The sequence below is a fragment of the Solanum lycopersicum genome, chromosome 12, assembly GCF_036512215.1.
Source record: "Solanum lycopersicum chromosome 12, SLM_r2.1".
Lineage (NCBI taxonomy): Eukaryota > Viridiplantae > Streptophyta > Magnoliopsida > Solanales > Solanaceae > Solanum > Solanum lycopersicum.
The window spans coordinates 11,166,149-11,182,702 of NC_090811.1; the positions used below are offsets into that span (position 1 = coordinate 11,166,149).

At 36.6% G+C, this 16,554-nt stretch overlaps 1 protein-coding gene across 1 annotated transcript; it reads left to right on the forward strand.

The window, feature by feature from the left end:
- Positions 1–11,092: 11,092 nt before the first annotated feature.
- Positions 11,093–16,175, forward strand: LOC101268070 (formin-like protein 1). The gene is made up of 4 exons (XM_004251950.5): positions 11,093–13,126; positions 13,220–13,419; positions 14,244–14,488; positions 15,037–16,175. Exons 1-4 carry the CDS (start codon positions 11,592–11,594, stop codon positions 15,853–15,855), a joined length of 2,799 nt encoding a protein of 932 aa, XP_004251998.1. The 5' UTR covers positions 11,093–11,591; the 3' UTR covers positions 15,856–16,175.
- The last annotated feature ends 379 nt before the right edge of the window (positions 16,176–16,554 follow it).

A 16,554-nucleotide genomic window follows, 5' to 3' on the forward strand; every position in this document is an offset into this window, starting at 1 on the left:
TGGGGATGATAATAATAGTTGTTGAGTTTTTAGAAGTTATTGAATTGGTTTTTATTAATGAGTTTAAGTCTTCCGCATTACTTTCTGTTGATATTATATTGGTAAATGATTGGGGTTAGATTGGTTGGTTCGCTCACATAGGAGGATAAGTGTGGGTGCCAGTCGCGGCCCGATTTGGGTCGTGACAAACTTGGTATCAGAGCATTAGGTTCGTTGGTCTCATCACACAAGAACGAGTCTAGTAGAGTCTTATGGAACGGTAGGGGGACGCCTTTACTTTTCTTTAAGAGGCTATAAGACTTTAGGAAAATTCCATTCTTTCTTTCTTTCGTGCTATTACTTGGGTCCAATTGGTATCTAGGTGATACAAATTGGTATCTGACCATCTTCACTCTATTTCGCAGATGGTTAGAACTAGAGCAACGACTGCGCCAACACCAACATCGACAAGACAAGAAGCGTCTGAGCCAGCCACTGGGCTGTAGCTCGAGGAAGAGTAGCGGCAAGAGGCTGTGGTAGAGGTCGTGGGAGGACGTCCTCTAGAGGAAGAGGACGAGCACCTAGACTATCTGATACTAGGGAAGTGACTCGTCCACCGACTGAAGAAGTAGTAAGAGAGGGTGAGGAAAGGGAAACTGAACAAGTACAGAATGAGGGATTGCCTCCCCAACCTACCCCAGAGATGATAAATCAGGTGCTTGCTTATCTTAGTGGGTTATACGATCAAGGTCAAACACCTCCAGTGTTTTCTGCACCAGCACCTCAGGGTCCGGAAGTACAACAGGCAACTGCTGCGGATCCCCGCATGGATGTTCCATTAGAAATAGGCACGTTTCCTCGTCTGACTACAGGGCCTATAATGACAAATGATCAACATGAACTTTTCAGTAAGTTCTTGAAATTGAAACCTCCAGTCTTCAAGGGTGCTGAATCTGAGTATGCCTATGATTTTTTGGTTGACTGTCACGAGCTACTACACAAGATGGGTATAGTAGAACGGTTCGGTGTTGAGTTTGTGACTTATCAGTTTCAAGGGAACGCCAAAATGTGGTGGCGATCACATGTTGAGTGTCAACCAACAGAGGCACCACCTATGACTTGGACATCATTCTCTAGATTGTTTATGGAGAAGTATATTCCCCGGACTTTGAGGGACAGGAAAAGAGATGAGTTCTTGAGCCTAGAGCAAGGCAGGATGTCGGTTTCTGCCTATGAGGCTAAGTTTCGTGCACTCTCCAGGTATGCCACCCAACTATGTTTCGGTCCACAAGAGCGGATTCGCCGTTTTGTGAAGGGGTTGAGATCAGAGTTGCGGATTTCAGCCTTACAGATAGCGGCTACAGCGAAATCTTTTCAAGAAGTGGTAGACTTCGTGATAGAGGTAGAGGGAGTGAAGCCAGATGACTTCACCATGGCAACTACATCAAAAAGGTTTCGAAAGGGAGGTGATTTTAATGGTTCTTACTCTAGAGGACAGGGTTCAGGAGGTTACTCAGTCCGACCAATTCAGTCTTCACTACAGACTGTAGTTGGGGGTCCACCTCAGACCGGTCAACACTTCTATGAGAGACCTATGATTGAATCCAGAGAGTGTTATAGATGTTGGGAGACTGGACACATTAAGAGGTATTGTCCAAAACAGAGTTACAGACCTCCAAATGTTAGAGGTAGAGATGGTTATGGAAGAGGCCGTCATTTTGGAGGACGCGGTGGTCGAGGTAATGGTGGTCACCAAAACGGCCGGGGTGATGGGCAAACTGGAGCCACTACATCACAACATGGTAGGGGCAACGGACAGACAGGTGAGAGGGCCCATTGTTATGCTTTCCCTGGGAGATCTGAAGCGGAGACATCTGATGCTGTCATCACAGGTAATCTTTCAGTTTGTGATTGCATGGCTTCTGTATTGTTTGATCCTGGATCCACGTTTTCTTATGTATCTTCTTCATTTGCTACTGGTCTTAATTTACCTTGTGAATTACTTGACATGCCTATTCGTGTTTCTACTCTGGTGGGTGAGTCTGTAATAGTTGAAAGGATATATAGGTCTTGTTTGGTGAATTTTGTGGGGAACAATACTTATATAGACTTGGTTATCTTAGACATGGTTGATTTTGATGTAATTCTGGGTATGACTTGGCTTTCTCCGAATTTTGCGATCTTGGATTGTAATGCTAAAACAGTGATGTTAGCCAAGCCTGGGACAGCTTCGTTAGTGTGGGAGGGCGACTACACTTTCAATCCGGTTCATATCATCTCCTTTCTTTGTGCTAAGAAAATGGTTAGTAAGGGTTGTTTAGCGTTCTTGGCACATCTCAGGGATGATACTACCCAAGTACCTCCAATTGAGTCGGTTTCGATAGTTCGCGAGTTTTTAGATGTGTTTCCTGCAGACCTTCCTGGTATGCCACTGGATAGAGATATTGACTTCTGGATTGATCTTGAACCGGAGACTCGCCCCATTTCTATACCCCCCTTATAGAATGGCTCCCGCGGAGTTAAGAGAGTTAAAGTCCCAACTTCAAGAATTGTTAAGTAAAGGTTTCATTAGACCAAGTGCATCCCCTTGGGGTGCTCCGGTGTTATTTGTGAAGAAGAAGGATGGGAGTTTTAGGATGTGCATAGACTACAGACAACTGAACAAGGTAACTATTAAGAACAAGTATCCCATTCCTCGCATTGATGACTTGTTCGATCAGTTACAAGGTGCTTGTGTCTTCTCTAAGATTGACTTGAGATCCGGTTATCATCAATTGAAAATACGGGCAACGGATGTGCCAAAGACTGCTTTTCGAACTAGGTATGGGCATTACGAATTTGTAGTAATGTCTTTTGGTCTTACGAATGCCCCTGCTACTTTCATGAGCTTGATGAACGAGATTTTTAAGCCATATCTGGATCTCTTTGTGATCGTATTTATTGATGATATATTGGTATACTCAAAGAGCAAGAAGGAACATGAGGAGCATTTGAGAATTGTATTGGAAATGTTGAGGGAGAAAAAGCTTCATGCCAAATTCTCCAAGTGTGAGTTTTGGCTAGATGCAGTGTCCTTCTTGGGGCATGTGGTTTCTAAGGATGGGGTGATGGTGGATCCTTCTAAGATTGAGACAGTGAAGAATTGGGTAAGACCTACTAATGTGTCAGAAATAAGGAGCTTTGTTGGTTTAGCTAGCTATTACCGTCGATTTGTCAAGGGATTCTCTTCCATTGCTTCCCAATTGACGAACTTGACTAAACAGAATGTTCCATTTGTATAATCGGACGAGTGTGAAGAAAGCATTCAGAAGCTTAAGACTTTGTTGACTACCGCACCAATCCTTACCTTGCCAGTGGAAGGTAAGAATTTCATTGTCTATTGTGATGCATCCTATTCGGGGTTGGGTGCAGTGCTAATGCAAGAGAAGAACGTAATTACTTATGCTTCAAGGCAATTAAAGGTGCACGAACGTAATTATCCGACCCACAATTTGGAATTGGCTGCGGTAGTGTTTGCTTTAAAGCAATGGAGACACTATCTATATGGGGTTAAGTGTGAGGTCTATACGGATCATCGTAGCCTACAGTATGTCTTTACTCAAAAAGATTTGAATTTGAGACAGAGGAGATGGATGGAACTACTGAAGGACTACGATATCATTATCTTGTATCATCCGGGAAAGGCTAATGTTGTGGCAGACGCCTTAAGTAGAAAGGAAGGGAGAATGGGAAGTCTAGCTCACTTGCAAGTCTCTAGACGTCATTGGCTAGAGAGGTTCAGACTCTGGCTAACGACTTGATGAGGTTAGAAGTAAATGAGAAGGGAGGATTGTTGGCTTGTGTGGAGGCAAGATCTTCCTTTCTTGACAAGATTAAGGGAAAGCAGTTTAATGATGAGAAATTGATCCGATCTGAGATAAAGTGTTGCGAGGAGAGGATAAAGAAGCAACAATCGATGAGGAAGGTGTTTTGAGAATCAAGGGGAGGGTATGTGTACCCCGCGTTGATGATCTGATCAATACTATTCTTACAAAGGCTCATAGTTCTGGATATTCTATACATCCTGGTGCAACCAAGATGTACCGTGACCTAAAGCAACACTTTTGGTGGAGTAGAATGAAGCGCGACATTGTTGATTTTGTTGCCAAATGTCCAAATTGTCAGCAAGTAAAGTATGAACACCAGAGGCCCGGAGGAACACTTCAAAGAATGCCCATTCCTGAATGGAAGTGGGAAAGGATTTCAATGGATTTCGTGGTTGGTCTTCCAAAGACAATGGGTAAGTATGACTCTATTTGTGTGATTGTTGATAGGTTAACTAAGTCTGCTCATTTCATTCCGGTCAAGGTGACTTACAATGCAGAGAAGTTAGCCAAAATCTATATCTCAGAAATTGTTCGGTTGCATGGGGTTCCACTCTCCATCATATAAGATAGAGGTACGCAGTTTAATTCTAAGTTTTGGAAAACATTGCATGCAGAATTGGGTACTAGGTTGGACCTTAGTACTCCGTTCCATCCTCAGACCGATGGTCAGTTTGAGCGAACGATTCAAGTGTTGGAGGATATGCTTCGTGCATGTGTGATAGAATTTGGAGGACATTGGGATAACTTCTTACCCTTAGCAGAGTTCTCATACAACAATAGCTATCACTCAATAATTGATATGGCCCTATTTGAGGCACTATATGGGAGAAGATGTAGGTCTCCCATTGGGTGGTTTGATGCATTTGAGGTTAGAACTTGGGGTACTGACCTTCTGAGAGAATCGTTAAATAAAGTGAAATCTATTCAAGAAAAGCTGTTAGCAGCGCAAAGTAGGCAAAAGGAATATGCGGATCGAAAGGTTAGAGACTTGGAGTTTATGGATGGTGAGCAAGTCTTGCTGAAGGTTTCGCCCATGAAAGGGGTGATGCGGTTTGGAAAAAGAGGTAAGTTAATCCCAAGGTATATTGGTCCCTTTGAAGTACTTAAGCGAGTAGGGGAGGTGGCTTATGAGTTAGCCTTGCCTCCAGGGCTGTCCGGAGTGCATCCGGTATTTCATGTGTCTATGTTTAAAAGATACCATGGGGATGGAAACTACATCATTCGTTGGGATTCAGTTTTGCTTGATGAAAATTTGTCTTATGAGGAGGAGCCTGTTGCCATTTTAGATAGAGAAGTTCGCAAGCTGAGGTCAAGGGAGATTGCATCCATCAAAGTTCAATGGAAGAATCGACCCGTTGAAGAAGCCACTTGGGAGAAAGAGGCTGATATGCAACAAAGATACCCACACCTGTTTACAGATTCAGGTACTTCTTTTCGCCCTTGTTTTTCTTCTTATGATCGTTCGAGGACGAACGATGGGTAAATTGGTATCTATTGTAACGACATGTTTAGTCGTTTTGAGCAACAGATGTTATTTCTGGAAAACTGGCTGAGACGACGGATCCCACGACGGACCGTCATGGGCACGATGGACCGTCGAGGGGGTCTCGTTTCAAAACACTTAGAAATTCTGAAAAATGGGTACTGAAATCGACTCTCTGAACTTCGTAACGGAATAGCAGGACGGACCGTCATAGGCGTGACGGACTGTCACAGACTCTTCAGAGAATTGAGTCTCTGAACTCTGTGACGGAGCAGCAGGACGGACCGTCGCAGGCACGACGGCCCGTCACAGGCTGCGTAATCCCAGGCGGGGTCGGATTTCTGTTAAGTAATTTAAGGGGCGTTTTGGACTATTCCTGCTTTAATTATAAAGTTAGTGGGTTAATGTTAATAAGTCTAACTACTTGGGGGTTAAAAGAGGTAACCTTGAGTTAATTAGTGGGTTATTATTGTCATCTTTTATACTTAATTATATGCTAATTAGGGTAAAAGAAAGAGGGTCTGAATAAGAAAAAGAAAAGAACAGAAAGAGAGGGAGGAACGTACGATCAAGAGAAAGAAGAGAACAAAGCTTTGGGAAATTGCTTGCTTGATCAAATTCTTCAGTGGAGGTAGGTTATGGTTTTTATATGCTATTTGTAGTAAACTCTTAATAGCGAATGATATGTATTGAGTAGTGTTGTAAACCCTTCTATATGCTTAATTGTATGCTTGCATGAATGTGATTATATAATTGTGATAAAATAAGCATGATGAAGCTATTGAATCCTAAATCTTGAAAAAGAAACCCTAATCTACTTTATTAATGACGATGCCTTGGTATAAAAGAAGGCTTGATGAACGAAAGTAGTGAGATTAGGGGATCGGGTGCCACGTTCCGGTACCAGGATAGAATATGGATCGGGTGTCATGTTCCGACACCAGGATAGAATGAGGATCGGAGTGTCACGTTCCGACACCAGGATAGTATATGGATCGGGTGCCACGTTTCGGTACCAGGATAGTATATGAGGATCGGAGTGTCACGTTTCGACACCAGGATAGTATATGGATCGGGTGCCACGTTCCGGTACCAGGATAGAATATGGATCGGGTGTCACGTTCCGACACCAGGATAGAATGAGGATCGGAGTGTCACGTTCCGACACCAGGATAGTATATGAGGAGCGGAGTGTCACGTACCGACACGAGAGGAATAAAGATAATGAATCTTGAAAGATGTTAATATACTCAATCTAATGAACCTAATTCCCAAATGAGTATGATGAGGAGGCGTGAGTCCTCATTGATGTACTTGGTATTGTAACCAAGGGTTATGGTAATTGTAAATGCTGCATGCTAAGGATATTAGTTGATTTTATGATGTTATCTGATATATACTGTTTTCTATTTTGAGTTGGCCGATGATACCTACTCAGTACTTGTGTTTGTACTGACCCCTACTTGTATTTGTTTTCTTTGTAAATTGTGGAGTGCAGCAAACGTACCGTCGTCTTCAACTCAACCGCAACTCTAGCCACTCTTCATTACTCCGGATATCAGGGTGAGCTAATGCTTCTGGCTTGGACTGGATCCTCCTCTTCATGTCTTGATGCCTTGAAGTTCCGGCATGGACTAGCTGTTTATGTATTTTAGCTTCTTAGATACTCTTAGATTTAGTAATTTGAAGTAGATGTTCTTGTGATGATGACTTCCAGATTTTGGGGATGATAATAATAGTTGTTGATTTTTTAGAAGTTATTGAATTGGTTTTTATTAATGAGTTTAAGTTTTCCGCATTACTTTCTGTTGATATTATATTGGTAAACGATTGGGGTTAGATTGGTTGGTTCGCTCACATAGGAGGGTAAGTGTGGGTGCCAGTCGCGGCCCGATTTGGGTCGTGACAATATATATATATATATATATATATATATATATATATATATATATATAATAGGGCTTTTTAGATTATTTTTTTACACAATAATATTATGTGTATATATATATTGCTATTAATAAGTTATTTAATGAGCATTACACCTTCTAACCTTTTAATAATATATATAACATCTAACCTTTAATTTAATAATATAACTCCTAACCTTTCATATTCATAACCTTCAAAATATTTAATATAAAATTATAACTCCTAAATATTACACCTATAAAAATCCACCTTGAGACATTGCATGATGGTCATTTTATTTTAATTTTTCTTGTTCTTTCATTTTTTGTTTCTTTGATTTGTTAATTTATTTTGTCTTATTTGATCTGATTTTTGCAGGAGATGGATGTATAATGAAAAATGTTATATATTTTGCATATTTTGATTTGGTGAGGTAAAATGATTGTCATCATTATCACTTTTGTTCTATTGTAATTACATATATATTTGATATTATTAGGTTGGATTGTTGATGATACAAATCATGATTCTTTTATAGAAAAAATAATTGTTCATTTTCTTTTTTGCTTCTCTTTGTAGTTTTTTGAGATTTTTTTTCTTATTATTGTAGTTTCTACCGACAATGATTGTCTTTATTCACTTTGTAAATTTGAAGAATCGAATTATGTTATGTTGAGAACATGATCTTTCTTTCCTCTTCAAATCATATATAACTAAATATTTTAAATATTTTTGCTTGATTAGTTAACTATAATTTTATGTCTTTTTGTTGTTATTATTGTAAGGATTGTAATTATGTTATGTTGAGAACATGTTCCTTCTTTCCCCTTCAAATCATATATAACTAAATATTTTAAACACTTTTTCTTGATTAGTTAACTAATTTTATGTATGTTTATTGGTATTATTGTAAGGATTGTTTATAGTTCTCCGGTAAACCTCCGATGCAATAAGAGTTGATTGGTTCCTTATCAGATTAATTAGTTATTGAAAAAACGCCAATATATCTTATTTCTAATTTCGTCTAACAATATCTTCCTCTTCACTAGCTATAAAAATGTTATACAAATATATAATAAATATAAGTAATAAAAAAATAATATATCACATCTTAATATAAAGTAAATAAAAATACTAAATATTAAATACAAATATTATATAGCTAAGAATCAAATAAATCGATTCCTCTTTTAATTTTGTATCTCACAATCACATAACAATGATATGATAAAAATACATAATTTTAACGTTGCATTATTTATTATATTATGGGATAATGCTCAAGTACTCCCTCAACCTATGCCCGAAATCTCAGAGACACACTTATACTATACTAAGGTCCTATTACCCCCCTGAACTTATTTCATTAATAATTTTTTACTCCTTTTTAGCTTACGTGGCACTATCTTGTGGGACCAATGATGGTTGACTTTTTTTTCGAACTAGTGCCACGTAGGCTAAAAAGGGGTAGAAAATTACATATAAAATAAGTTCAGGGGGGTAATAGGACCTTAGTATAGTATAAGTGTGTCTCTGGGATTTCGGGCATAGGTTGAGGGGGTACTTGGATATTTTCCCTTATATTATTTATATATAGAAATTATTTATAGGCCAAATTTTTCACAATTTTGAGAATTCAATCAACAAAAAAATTAAATATTTTTTAATTTTATTTTAAAACATCCGTACGATTACTTTATTTTTTATAATTTCAAAAAAAATTCTATTCCTCTTGATTAGCTTTTTAATTCTATGTCCCTTTTAAAATTTGTTTTTAATTAATTTTTCTCTTAATAGATATCTTTCCTATAATATAAAATAGGAGAATATTGTTCAAAATAATAACAATTACTAAAAATAATGTTTATTATTAGAAGCATATTTGGAGACTTTTAATAATTTGAAATTTTTAAAATGATGTAAAAAGAAAATATGTCATATAATAAAATAAATCATAAAAATATGTAACATTTTTTTTAACCTTTTTCGTCTTATTTGTATATATTTATTTTTATATTTAATTTTTATCATAAACTCACACCTCTTCATCTTTCATAACCTCTACACTTAATTAATACTTATTATTAATACCTATAACTTCCAACTTTTTATATTCATAACCTCAAATTACTTAATGTTTAAATTTGTGACATCTTAAAAGCACATAAAAAAATATTTCTAACCAAATATATTTATGTTTAGCTTAATTGTCCTCTACTTTAATCTTGTAATGCAAAAATCTATCGACAAAGACTGCTTTGTGTAATTATTTTTACTTCTAATAAGAATAAGATATATAAAAGAGAATAATTAATTATTATTTTTTTGCATGAAACTATAAGAGCAAGATCGTTACTAAAAGTAAGACAAAAATAATTCTTGAAAATATTAAAATGTATTTGTAGATACGCTTAGCGGGGAGAGATAATCAAAATTATTATGAAGTTATTTTTAAATTTTAAATAAAATATGAATCATGAAAAATCTAATAAAAATTAATTAAGAGAATTCATTTAAACATTTTGCTTAAATTAATGAAAAGCTAAAGACAAGCTAACTTGATTATGTTAAGATACGATGCTAATTGTTACTGTTTAAATATATATATATATATATAAATTAGTAAAAATACTAAAGACGAGCACACTTCATTCTCTTAATTACGATGTTAATTGTTTGTGTTTTATTAATAGAATTAAATAAGCAAAGACTATATAAAAAAAAAAGACTAAAAAATAGCGTTGAAATAAATTTTAAAACAAAACTTAAAATTATAGAAGAGAATTTATCAAGGAAAAAATTAATACATATAATCATTTCAAATATACTTATTACTTAACCACTCATCCTCCATTATAATGATTCTAAAAGTTTACTTAGTTTTTTCTCCTACACTTAAATTATAAGAAAATATTATTTATCGTTAATAATTATAAATATTCATCTTATTTGTGAATATTTTTTTATGTTTACTTTACTTAGAAAAAATTCAAGAGTCTAATTATAAATTTTTAATAGATATATAAGTTTTTTTTTAAATCTTAACATAAAACCTTTTATCATTCATTTATAATTATTCATTTATTACATATTTTATTATGCATTTTAAAAATAATATATTATTTTTATGTTAATTCTATATCACTAAAAAATTATTTTACCGAACTAAAATCATGTATTACTCATTTCCTTTCAAAGAATCAATATATAGAGAGAACTTTATATTTTAATATATAAATATTGAAGTACCTTTTTAAATCTTCAAATTATAGATAACTTATCTATTACGAATAATTTTTCATATTTCTAAGTCTGTTTTTGAATTTATTACTATTTTAATTCGTTTGATATTTTTTAAAAAAAATTTAAAAGACTAAAAATCTCACTTTAAATTTTTGACAAAATATCAAAATTAACCATATTTAATTTTGAGAACTCATTCAAATGGATAATAAAGACATAAATTCTTAATTATATATTATAACTAACATAAAAGAATAGGTACTATTCAACCAAAAAAAAGTATAGGCATTTGACCATACCGTTAATTTAAGGTATTTATTTTTTGATAAATACAAAGCTAAATGATAAAATTTATTAACAAATCTATTTGAATTTGAAAATTAAATAAAAATGAAAACTTTTAAAACCGCGCATAGTGCAGCTAAGTTTACTAATATATGTATAAAACGAAACACCAATAAAAATGAACCTTTATTATTTCAAACATAATAACTACTACAAATATTATTAAAACAATATATTTTACCTTAATTTTAAAACACCCCATCAAAACACCCCTCAATGAAAAAGAAAGACATTTTACTAAAACCTTGTGCATAACATCTATACTTTTGATTGAAATGTAAAAACAAGAAAGAAACGGACCACATTCTCGAGGATGAAAAAGTTGAAAATCCCAATGGTCAATATATCTCTTCTCTCTCTCTGTGTTTTTGTCAGAGATTTTTTTTTTTTTGGTTTTTCCATCTGTAATCCATCAACACCTTCATCTTTCTACCCTTTGAATCATAGCACCAAACAGTTCTACTACTATCAGTACATTTTACATTATTGACTTCTACAGTAAGAATCTTTGTGCTCTGTTTTTCTATGCTCTAAAGCTACTTTCTTGTATTGTAGGGTCTCTCTGTTTTCAATTTACCCTATAATTTTCTATTGTTTCTTTGCACTCTCTTCCTTATTCATGGCTTTTTCTTCACCAACCAACCATTGATCACTTGCCATTGATTGAGCATTCAAACCTCAAAATCATTGTCTTCTTCACTATCACTTTTGTCTCTTTGCTACTCTTCAAGAACAGAGCTTTTCAGTTTTGAACTACTCATACAAAAATGCTTTCTTCTTTATGTATTATTAATCTTGTTGTTTTTACATTTTTCTCCTTCACAACTACTACCGCCGGCGCCGGCGTCTACTATCGGCACCGGAGGATTCTCCATCAACCCTTTTTTCCAGTTGTTGATTCTCTTCCACCATCTTCACTTCCTTCTATAACTCACCCACCAATTTCTTCTCCTCAACCTCAGCCTAAATTTCCATTTTCTACTCTATCACCGCCGGAGACGCCATTAACGCAGAACCCATTTTTTCCGGTTTTTTCTTCACCGCCACCACCACCACCTCCTCCTCCGATACGTTCTGACAGTTATGCGACCTTTCCGGCGAATATTTCTTCACTTATTTTACCACAAACTTCTTCTCATTCTTCCGCTAAACCCATTTCTGGTAAACTCATTGCTATCATTATCTCTGTTTCTGTTCTCTCTGCAGCTTTTCTCACTTCTCTTGTCGCTTATTTTCTTCATTACTATCGTCAAGGAAAAGTTGAAGAGAAAATGTACTATCAACGAACAGATAGTCTCCGACTTGTTCCACCTAATGCCACTCCATCAGACGGTGTTGTCATCAAGAAACACCTGCCATCTCCACCTCCACCGCCTCCGGCGATGGAAGTGCAGCGTCACACTCCCACTTCCAATAGCTCGGAATTTCTTAACCTTGGAGCACTCGTGAGCTCTAGAGAAGTTGAATCACCAGAGGTCCAACCAGCTGACGGCGTTGCAGTGAATTTCCAAAGACTTGGGTCACCGGAGCTTCTGCCACTCCCGCCGTTGCCACGTCAGCATTACCAGCAGACCCGCAAGAACGGTGCGGGGTACAGCGGTGAAGATGATGAAAATGATGATGAGTTTTTCTCTCCTAGAGGGTCTTCAGGAGATAAAGGTAGTCCGAGTCAAACTGTATCAAGCTCCCATGCAACACCATATGAAGTTCCATTACAAACCCAGAATAGATTTCTTTACTCAAATTCGAATTCGCCATCGGAATCTTCTTTGTTGAATAGTCCTTCACTAGAGTTCAACTTGAGCCCGAAAAGCTTAACGTCCAGATCACCTGATTCATTGGTGAATTTTCTAGCTCCGCCACGGTTTATTCCTACACAGACATTTAGGGGATTTTCATCACCTCCGTTATCTTCCGGTGATACTCATAATTCCCCTTCAATAGTTTCAGATTCATCAGCACGAATTTCCGAGTCTTCGCTTAGGAATCTGGGTGGTTTTCGGAGCTATGTGTCAATGAAAGTGCCACCACCACCTCCTCCGGCTCCACCACCGAGGTTTTGGGAAGCTCCTCAAGTTCCGAAATCCGTGGAGGCGGAAAATGGTGGACCACCGGTGCTGGTGGCACCATCTATGCCTGTTTTAGGTCATCATGTTAATGGCAATATTAAAAGTTCAGAGGCTGTGGAGAGGAGGAATGATGAGATTATAAAGCCAAAGCTGAAACCTTTGCATTGGGATAAAGTTAGAGCTACCTCAGATAGAGCAATGGTTTGGGATCAATTGAAATCTAGCTCTTTTCAGTAAGATTTGTATCGATAATTCTTTCCGGTCAATGTTGAAAATGAAGTACATTCTTGTTCCCTAATTTTTGAAGGGTGTGATTTTCGGTACAGGTTGAATGAGGAAATGATAGAGACTCTATTCACTGCGAATTGTTCGAATTCAAACCCAAAAGATGGGATAACACGGCTAGTACAGCCAGTGTTGAATCAAGAAAACCGGGTGCTTGATCCGAAGAAGTCTCAAAATATCGCAATTTTGTTGAGGGCACTTAATGTCACTAATGAAGAAGTTTGTGAAGCACTTTTAGAGGGTAATATCATGCACTTTGTCTTTTGAGCTTTTCGTCAATTCTCTTGAATATTCACAACTAGCAATCGTTAATTAGGACTATGGCAAGGATAAACTTTTCAATCCACTGCATTAATTTTGATCCACGTGCTTTGGTCTAGATATTTAGCTTAATTTGGTAAGTTGCCTTGTTTGGATGAACTCCTAAATATGTTTGGTTTTTGAACTTCTATTGTTTATACTTTAAAGGCATAATACATAAATGTGGCTTTAAATTACATTTATGTATAATTTTGGATGTGCACAAATAGACACTTAAGCTTGTATAAAGTTGAAAAAATAGACACACATGTCCTACATGTCATCCTACATATCATTTTTTGTCCTACGTGTATTGTGCCACGTAGGACTTAAGTGTTTTTTTATTTACAAGTTGGATAGTTAAAGTACCTGTTTGTGCATTATGAAAGTTGGAGGTCAAAGTTAAAATTTAAAGCCAAATTTAGGGTTCAATATAGGTATTTTGCCTATACTTTAAATGTGTCATTGCTTTTACTAATTGTGTTGAAGTTTGTTGAATCTATTGGTTGCCATGTATATGTTACTCCTGCTTAATTTAGCCTCGGAAGTGTTCGTTCTTTAGCTGAATGTCCGATTCTTAGAATCTACAATATATAATATTCAATCAATCAATGAACTGCTAATTTGGTACCACATTCTGGTGGCTTACAATCACAGTCTCATCCAGTTATATTGCCATCGCTCTCATCTTGAACAACAATTAGTGGTTATTAGATTTGTGCATTAGGGCATTGATTCAACTTCTTTTTGCTTAACCAAAATCAGGGAATGCTGATACTCTGGGAAGTGAGTTACTTGAGAGTTTATTGAAGATGGCTCCCACTAAAGAAGAAGAGCGGAAGCTGCATGAGTTTAAAGATGAGTCACCATTCAAGTTAGGCCCAGCTGAAAAGTTTCTAAAGGCAGTGCTTTATATCCCTTTTGCATTTAATAGAGTGGAGGCAATGCTATATATTGCAAACTTCGATTCAGAGATCGAATATCTTAAGAGGTCATTTGAAACACTAGAGGTAAATTGTGCTTATCTGTGTTGAATGGTACACTTTATTTTATTCGACAATATTACCTGTCATGATGGCAATACCCCTATATCCCGTTGCTTCTTGAAATTGATTTTAGCTTCCTCCTATTGTGATCTTCATTACTGTGCCATGCTTTCTTCATGTACATGTACCAATTACCATTGTCCAGACCTGGTTCGAGCATGAGTTTCCATTTAACTTCATTACTGTGCCATACTTCTTTTATGGACATTCGTTCCTAGTAGGATCAACTGATACACTGGAGTTTTTATATGTTGACTGTTTAGACACAATCTCATTGGTTCAACGTTGAGAACACGGATGAGGTTTTGACCAATCCAGAGAGTACTTGGGTCGAGGCCCAAATACCATGGTTGTGCAATGTTCATCAATATACTTTTACTCTAGATATGCTATGTTTGAACTTTGATGACATCAAGATGTCTAGTTCCTTTAGATTCAGTTAGTAGCTTTGATTTGATGAGCTGAATTTTGGATGTCCACCTCCTTGAAAACTAATATATTCATCCTTTCAGACTGCTTGTGAAGAGCTAAGAAATAGTAGGATGTTTCTAAAGCTACTAGAGGCTGTACTCAAAACTGGGAACCGCATGAATGTTGGAACCAACAGAGGAGACGCCCTTGCATTCAAGCTCGACACACTTCTTAAGCTTGTAGATATTAAAGGTGCTGAAGGGAAGACCACACTACTGCATTTTGTTGTTCAGGAAATCATCAGAGCAGAAGGGTCTCGTCTTTCTGGTGCTGATGATCAGAATCCAATTGTAGAAAAGACTCTGCAGGATGAGGTTGAATTCAGAAAGATTGGCCTTCAAGTTGTTTCTCGCCTAAGTGGTGAGCTTACAAATGTGAAGAAAGCTGCTGCTATGGACTCTGATATTATTAGCAACGAAGTTGCAAAACTAGCTGCAGGAATTGCTAAGATCACTAATGTTCTTAAGCTGAACGAAGAGTTGGTGTCGAGTGAGAATAGCAGAAAATTTTCCGAGTCAATGAATGGATTCTTGAAGACCGCAGAGCAAGAAATTATCAACATCCAAGCTCAAGAGGGTGTTGCCCTCTCAATGGTAAAGGAGGTGACAGTATATTTCCATGGTGACTCGGCCAAGGAAGAAGCTCGGCCACTCAGGATATTCATGGTAGTAAGGGACTTCCTCTCCATCCTTGATCAGGTGTGCAAAGATGTTGGGAGAATGACTGACCGAACCATAATCAGCTCAGGTAGACAATTTCCCTTGACAGTCGATGCAGGGCTTCCCCAAGTTTTTCCTGGATACAACGTAAGGCAACACGATAGCTCCTCTGAGGAAGAAACAACCCCACCTACGTCGTGACATAGTGTTATCAGATGACTTCCTTGGTCATAATAGGCTGGTTTATATCCACTGTATAGTTTGCTGGAGTCTATGGATTGGTCTTTTTGATGTCCCAGATTTAGTAGATATGAGTCGTTGTTTTTCTCATCTGTATTTATACCTTTCCTGTAGTTGCATTCTAGAATCTAGAGCTATCTTATCATAATTTTATTGGCAACCACTATTTTTTTAGTGTTTGTAATATAAGAAAGTACAAGTATATCAGGGAATGTCATTCATTATATTTGGTCAGGAGACAAGTAGTTTGTTAATGTATCAGGATTTACTTTTGAATTGTAGTTCAAGATTGCATCCTGCATTACATTTTATAAGAACAGTAGTACCATAACTATAATAGCAAGAGACGTTGAAAATTGTGATTGACGGGAGAAACGATGTGAAACAACAGCTGGTTGAGTTCAACATGAATAATTTTGAAGAGGAACCCTGTTAATACAAAGAGCATAAAGTTCTCTGTACTTGCAAATCTAAGAGGCTTTGGAATATACAACTTTAAAATTTGCCTAAGAATTTAGTTTTGCAGAGCAGCTAAGTAAGGGCCCGTTTGGATGGGCTTAATAAAAGCAGCTTTAAAAAAGTACTTTTGAAAGTGCTGAAATTTATTTTTAAAATAAGCAGTTATGCGTTTGGATAAAAGTGCTGAAATTGTTATGCCAA

Coding starts and splice junctions, on each gene's coding strand:
- LOC101268070 (XM_004251950.5), top strand. CDS start 11,592: ATGCTTTCTTCTTTATGTATTATTAATCTTGTTGTTTTTACATTTTTC. Junction 13,127..13,219: donor TTGAAATCTAGCTCTTTTCA/GTAAGATTTGTA, acceptor TTTTCGGTACAG/GTTGAATGAGGAAATGATAG. Junction 14,489..15,036: donor GGTCATTTGAAACACTAGAG/GTAAATTGTGCT, acceptor TCATCCTTTCAG/ACTGCTTGTGAAGAGCTAAG.